This window comes from Limulus polyphemus, unplaced genomic scaffold (genome assembly GCF_000517525.1).
Source record: "Limulus polyphemus unplaced genomic scaffold, Limulus_polyphemus-2.1.2 Scaffold4027, whole genome shotgun sequence".
Lineage (NCBI taxonomy): Eukaryota > Metazoa > Arthropoda > Merostomata > Xiphosura > Limulidae > Limulus > Limulus polyphemus.
The window spans coordinates 34786-42608 of NW_013669637.1; the positions used below are offsets into that span (position 1 = coordinate 34786).

Genomic DNA, 7823 nt, shown 5'->3' on the forward strand with positions numbered 1-7823 from the left:
GGTGTCGCCACAGTCTGAAATTTGACGTTGTATTGATGTAAGTTTAAGAAGTGGAACCGAAAAACAGAAAGGGGATAAATCTAAAAACTTTATGTACATTGTAACTCAGTTTAGATAAACATAATTTGTATCCATTTCTTTCTGTATCGATTCTTCTTTTCGAAACATATTATTTACAAAAATGCCTTCGCGACAACGGCACTAGCTGACAAATACATTACCCACTCAACTGTTTTGTTTTGAATTAGACTGCGAGTTAAGCTCCTTAACCACGTGGCCATGCCGGGCCCCACTTAACTGTATGAAACCCAACTCTGGACTTAATGAAAGACTCCGCCAAGCTAAACTGAACCCAAAGGGAAAACGTCAGTCTATGGTTTCTTCAATCACTCACCGCTCTGTCCTTCTAAGTGAACATTGCGCCAATATCCAACCAGAGGTCGCCACATTGCAATGATATTTTTATAATATTATTTAAAAAATGTAACCATCAAAGTCGTAGATACATAAGCAAATTGGTGCATAAATAGTTTAAACATTTATGTCAATTTTGACCCTATTGGTAATTCTTAGGTAACAACAACTTTTTGCTTCTATACAGTCGGGACATATATATAGTTTTCTAATGCTGAACAAATCTTTTCAGAACAGACTGTATTGACATATTGAATAAGTGTGTAGATTACAGTCGGCTGCCAGCCGGCCAGACCCCAACAACACTTTGTGAAGTTCTTTCGCCACCAGGGGATGAGCCGCCTTGTATATCCCTAAAACCATACTTGGGTAGGTTCTGAAATTTTCATTTTATCAGCGTGTTATAAACATACTTATATTTGTAGCATGAATAACGATATTATGTGTATTTAATAGCTTATTTTGAAACAGTTGAAATTGATTATTTCTCTAACTTTCTAGTATTTGTAATTTATTCAACCTTGAGTGAAAAGTTTGAATTAAAATCAGTGAAAGAAATATTTATTTTTTATTATTTCCGAGTATTTACATCTGCACTTTAAGGCCAAAACCATTGGCACAGATACTTTGTGCTGTGTTTCTCTGTTAGGGCCTCATTCCAATTGGTAGTGGGTGCTCTTTTGACGTTAATCACAGCCTTGGCTCTGTTACTGACACTTGCCAACAACCTTTGGTACACATTTTTGGATTACACCGCCAGTTCAACCATAAAGCCGCTCTACGTGCGTAGAGAAATATCAGAGTCTATAGTTTCTGTTTTTCAGGCGTCGTTTCAAAACGTCTCTCGCACATCGGTACATCTGAGGACTTATACCGCTAGACACCAGGTTTGAATACCCGTGGTGGGCAGAGCACAGATAACCATTTGTGTAGCTTTGTGCTTAACAACAGTCAACAACAATCAAAACGTCTCAGAGAGATTAAATTGTTCGGTGGTATTAACTATCCAAGGTAGACTAGATGCTATCTGTACCAACCGTTGTTAGCTGGTGTTAACTGTCCAAAGTAGACTAGATGTTATCTGTCCCAACCGTTGTTAGTTGGTATTAACTGTCCAAGGTAGACTAGATGTTATCTGTCCCAACCGTTGTTAGTTGGTATTAACTGTCCAAGGTAGACTAGATGTTATCTGTCCCAACCGTTGTTAGGTGGTGTTAACTGTCCAAGGTAGACTGGATGTTATCTGTCCCAACCATTGTTAGGTGGTGTTAACTGTCCAAGGTAGACTAGATGTTATCTGTCCCAACCGTTGTTAGGTGGTGTTAACTGTCCAAGGTAGACTAGATGTTATCTGTCCCAACCGTTGTTAGGTGGTGTTAACTGTCCAAGGTAGACTAGATGTTATCTGTCCCAACCGTTGTTAGGTGGTGTTAACTGTTCCAACCGTTGTTCGGTGGTGTTAACTGTCCAAGGTAGACTAGATGTTATCTGTTCCAACCGTTGTTGGACGCAACGTGCAGTGTAGCATGGAGCATTATGATGCTGTAAACGTTATGGCTTCCTTCCCTACGAAGTGCCAAGTTGGTCAAAGTATTACAATAGGACAAAGTATTCATTGCTACCTTAACTACTACTGGTGTAATAAGATTAAAATAATCTGAAACAGGTCGTTACCATATTACTACTAACTCTTTTCAAGGTTTGAACGATACAGTTAAAACTGAAACATCTTCCAGGTTGTTTTGAACCCCACACCTGTCTGTTTAAAACAACACTCAAAACATTCTCCAGGTTGTTTTGAACCCCACACCTGCCTGTTTAAAACAACACTCAAAACATTTTCCAGGTTGTTGTCAAACCCACACACGCCTGTCTAAAGCAATATCCAAAACATTCACACACGTGTCCATCATTTTCCAGGTTGTTGTCAAACCCACACACATCTGTCTAAAGCAACATCCAAAACATTCTCCAGGTTGTTGATAGGAGTGGGTTTGGGGCTGCAACCCGACTTTGGAGTCCAGAAGTATTGTTCCTGCAGTCTTATATAATGGATTTAATAGTAAATATTCGGTTTAATTGCACACATTTCAAAGTTCACCTGAACCTAGGAATGATTAATGTTGGATGGCTTGACACATTGGCTTGTTTTGTAGTCTTACATTTCTTCAGCAAGTTGCTTATAATATACTCTAGGGTTGGTGAACTAAAGGACATTGAGGATAATTATGCTTTCAATAACAATTGTATTATAGAAGTTCACCCTTTTTTTGGTAGCTTGTTGTTCGAAGCTACAGCTGACCTTTAGATATCTTCCACTGCAATTCAGCATGGAATGCACGTGCAAATTACTCAGAACACGTTATTATTTTTCCGAGAAAAAAGAAAAGCGGTGATGTTTGTGTGGTGTTATTCGTCTAAAATCACTAACTTTTCAACTTTCTAGAAGAAAGCGACCACATTAGAACAGCAACAGAAGTGACACATCCGTGTACAGCGGGAGTTTGCAACGGCGCTGACGTATGCATAGTGAACCGAGACTGTTCATACGGACGGCCATGTTTTCCTCACAAATGCTTGCCAGGTAGGTGTCGCTACTAAATCAAAGCTTGTAATATTGTTTTTATAAGACTAATATTAGTAACAAATTTATATTTTAGATCATTTCAGTTATATTTTTTAAAGTTTCTTATACAAAATAAAACGCATTAAAAATATGGGACTTCTTGTGTGCTTCAGATAACACAATAAACTAATCAAAGTTTTAGTTTTGTGCTAATAAACTTGCAGTTTGTTTGTTGTTAAGCGCAAAGCTACACAATGGGCTATCTGTGCTGTGTCTACCACGGGTATCGAAACCCGTTATAATCCTTCAGGCTTACCGATGAGCCACTAACTATGCAGATATTTTAGAAAACAATATATTGGTTGTTTCTTTGTTTAAATCTAATCCAGATACATTAATCTGTCTGTATTGAAGGAATACGACGTAGCAAGAGAATTTTTCAGTCTAATGTGAAACGAACTATTAGAGTCTATGTTTCTTAGGAACTATTAGTCTCACAACTCATGTTTCGTAGAAACTATTAAAGCCTCACAACTCATGTTTCGTAGAAACTATTAAAGCCTCACAACTCATGTTTCGTAGGAACTATTAGAGCCTCACAACTCATGTTTCTTAGGAATTATTAGAGCCTCACAAATCTTGTTTCGTAGGTACTATTAGAGCCTCACAACTCATGTTTCTTAGGAACTATTAAAGTCTCACAACTCATGTTTCTTAGGAATTATTAGAGCCTCACAACTTATGTTTCTTAGGAACTATTAGAGTCTCACAACTTATGTTTCTTATGAACTATTAGAGTCTCACAACTTATGTTTCTTAGGAACTATTAGAGTCTCACAACTTATGTTTCTTTGGAACTATTAGAGTCTCACAACTCATGTTTCTTATGAACTATTAGAGCCTCACAACTCATGTTTCGTAGGAACTATTAGAGCCTCACAACTCATGTTTCTTAGGAACTATTAAAGCCTCACAACTCATGTTTCTTATGAACTATTAGAGCCTCACAACTCATGTTTCGTAGGAACTATTAGAGTCTCACAACTATGTTTCTTAGGAACTATTAGAGTCTCACAACTCATGTTTCTTATGAACTATTAGAGTCTCACAACTTATGTTTCTTTGGAACTATTAGAGTCTCACAACTCATGTTTCTTATGAACTATTAGAGCCTCACAACTCTATTGCACAACTCATGTTTCGTAGGAACTATTAGAGCCTCACAACTCATGTTTCTTGGGAACTATTAGAGTTTCACAACTCTTTCTTAGATCTCGAGTTGAGATAGTGAATGAAAGTTACTTTTTATAAAACGGATAGACACTGTTATAAATGGAGCTTGCTTTCCAGCTTTTCTGGAACTAAACATTAGCTAGATAACTCCCTTGTGACCACACGATCTAACTAAGTTTTTGCAAGCCATGAAAAGCAATGAGAACAAACCACTGATATACCTAACTTTAGTTTCTAAGCTATGAAGAAAACATTATGAATGTGCTATGAAGAACGACACAACAGTCCCTCTTCCCTTTACAGTCAGTAGTTGACTTTTTTTGAATCAGATTTCGTGTTTCAAATTCTAAAGAAAAACCAGTATTTTTTTACTGATATTTTTTGAAATTGTATTATTTGTGTTGTTGTTTATTGTTCAGTAGAAAGAGCTTCTTAATAGGCCATCTCTGCTGGGCCTGCCGCATGGATCGAACCCCGAACGTTAGTGATATAAGCCCTTAAGCGTACCGTCGATCAAGTGAGTCGATACGCGAGTTCTTTGATTCGTTATTTTTGTTTTTAGACGAATGTGTTTGAAGGGTAAGATGTCTGTTGGGCTGTGTTTTGAAACTTATTGAATATATAAATATGTAGTGAGAAATGTGTAGTTTAATAACTTTTTTACGTGTGTTTATTTGAGAGCAGTGCCACATTGGGCTATCTGCTGTGTCCACCGCGGGGAATCGAACCTCGGATTTTAGCATTATAAGTCCATCGACTTACCGCAGTCCCACCGGGGGGGCATTTAATAACTTTTTTTTACGTGTGTTTATTGAGAGCAGTGCCACATTGGGCTATCTGCTGTGTCCACCACGAGGAATCGAACCTCGGATTTTAGCGTTGTAAGTCCATCGACTTACCGCAGTCCCACCGGGGAGGGGGCATTTGATAACTTGTTTATCCATTTTGTACTTAATGGGTCACATATGTTGTGTTTTCAGGGTGCAAGCTAGGAGAAATGTCCCATCTCATCGTTCCTCTAGGGTCATACGTTCGAGTACCGGAAGTGTCACACGATTATCACTGCCTGAAAGAACAACAGATTTGTAAATGTTCATCCTCTGGCAAACTCGAAGGGTGCGTCAGTCTACCATGTGTGACCCAGAAAAACTGCTGGTTGAGAGGAGACAAGATACGTAAGTTTTGACCTTCTGTCAATAACTATAGTTTCATATGTTTTCTGCTAACCTATGGTTATCATCGTGTATATCAGGATATTGTTAGATCAGCTGTGGTAAATGGTTATCTCGGGAATGTATGAAACATCAGAAAAGAGGTTTTGATAGTTCAAACCCATTTACTAGATAAAAGTAGGTAATATATTGTGAGTAGGGAAAATAAATACCCCTAGATGGCGACTGGAGGAAAGGTGGTGATTGAAGAAAACGAACTTCCACTTAGAGTATAACATATTATAAAAAAAAATAGGGATTCAAGACTAATAAAAAAGGTTTCTTTCAATAGCGCAATTGATAGTAATGTGACGTATTTATCTGATGTGGTTAATCGCTCACTACATTTGAAACTTTTTATGTGTATATCCTAGCCCACAGTTCCCGCTTCTACATTGGCTGTAATAAGTGTATATGTTTCTCTGGCGAGACCGTGTGTTCTCAGCGATCTTGTCCTGATAATACACAGTTGCAACAATCCTCAGTCACTGGTAAGTTCAATGCAAAAGTTTTACTTCCTTCAAAACGATAATAGTATTTTTTGTAAATAATTTTAACCTTGCTCGTGGAACGTAACGTACTAGATAAACACAGCTGTTGGACTGTCCGGGGTAGCTTATAGCTTCCATCAAAATATTTACCAAATTCAGTTTTACTATAAAAACTACACACTGAATATATTCAATCTATACTCCAAAGACTTGAAAAATTAATAGAGCTGTTCCATTCCTATTGGCTGGCTCCGAGCGTGGCCCAGTGGTTAGTTTGTTGGACTATAGATACGAGATTCAGTGGTTCGGGTCCTATCACTGACCCGGGGGCTTTATAACAATAACGGTAAAATTCCACTGTTCGGTCTCACAAGGGTAGTCCAAGAGTTGGCAGTGGGTGGCGTTGACTAGCTGCCTTCCCTCTTATCTATCACTTCAAAATTAGGGACGGCTTACACAGATAGCCACGTGTAGCTTTGCCAAAATAAAAATAAAATCAAACAAACACTTCTCTTAGACAAAGATAACATACTACAACAACCACTCTGTGATGAATTCAAATTCGGTGACGAGGAACCCACTTTAAGACTAATAATGGCTGGAGACGGCTTGAATGGGTAATGAAGAAAACTTATATTAAAGTTTTTCTTCATTACCCATTCAAGCCGTCTCCAGCCATTATTAACCACTCTGTGTTGATCCTGTTTCTGTATCTTCGATCTTCTGGAGTGCGCGTTATCAAATTCACTGATTGACCTTTGAGTATTCGGGTAGGAGATGCAGAATAACTGGAGGTTCGCCATAAAATGTAATTCAGAGCAAAATCTGATTTCTCTTAAACTTAATTGATGAGTCTGAAGCAAAAAAAAAAAAAGAGAAAGAATGGTTACAAGTTTAAGCTCAGTAAAACAATCAACAAATTTCAACAGTCACAAGCACAGTCAGGGATCTCTTCAATGGTAAGTGTATTTCAACTGGATTGTGTTTAAAGTAAATCAGTTAATATTTCAGTCTCAAATGTAAATTATAATATCTTTTCATCCTCAGCCTTCAGACTGAAAGAACGTGACATTATATAGAAAGAACAATAACGCTAGATTCTTTCAGGGCAAAGGAGAAACCCTGCAAAGGAGAAGGTTTTCACCTTCGTCAGATTATGTTTACTCTGTTCGTACACTTTCTCTAATTAGTCGTAATGAAAGTTTGATCTAAAATAAAAGCATATTTTAACTTCAGGACATGAAGACTTCTCACCTCGGCCAATTCTTTAGGCACAACCCTAAAAAATATTTTAATATTAAAATAGAACATTAATAAAAAAAATATATTATATAATATAAAATAAAAAACTGGGATAAAATAGTATAGTAAAGATGGCTGATATACATGTTAAAACTTCTATCCAAAACGTAAAGTAAGTAACAACGTTACGATGTGCTTATGTCATCATCAAGTTAAGAATGACTTTGAAAAAGTGACAGTTATTGATCACGTGTCGTGGGGACGATAATACACAGGGACACGGTTCGGCAGCATTATTGACCGCGTTTATTTTAACGTGTACACAAACTAGCACGTGGCTTTTGACATGGTATAGTGAAGATGCTTAAATACTCATCTGTATGCCTTCAAATCACTATGTTATGTTAAATTATTCGAAAAATATTGTAACTTTAAGTTAACTTTATGGAATCATTATGATAACAGAGCATTGAAGCCAATACTTAACAGTTACACTATATTATCACCCAGTAAATGTAGGCCTATTAGTCTTACACCAGTTGTGGGAAAAGTTTTGGAAAGTCTGATAATAGATGCTTTGCAAAGTCGTTTAACAAAGCTTAGAATTTTGTTGGATAGTCAACATGGTTTCACTAAGGGAAATCTTGCCTTACAAATCTTTTGACA

The 7823-nt window shown here is 37.3% G+C and overlaps 1 protein-coding gene across 2 annotated transcripts in view; it reads left to right on the forward strand.

Annotated features, from left to right (window-relative positions):
* The window catches only part of LOC106470474 (reversion-inducing cysteine-rich protein with Kazal motifs-like), a 53675-nt gene that overhangs the window by 31061 nt on the left and 14791 nt on the right, over positions 1 to 7823 (forward strand). For both annotated transcript variants that reach the window (XM_022399084.1, XM_022399085.1), the window contains 4 exons: positions 647 to 783; positions 2861 to 2998; positions 5194 to 5388; positions 5799 to 5915. In XM_022399084.1, the coding sequence (XP_022254792.1) occupies positions 647 to 783; positions 2861 to 2998; positions 5194 to 5388; positions 5799 to 5915 (587 nt within the window). The remainder of the gene's footprint in view (positions 1 to 646; positions 784 to 2860; positions 2999 to 5193; positions 5389 to 5798; positions 5916 to 7823) is intronic.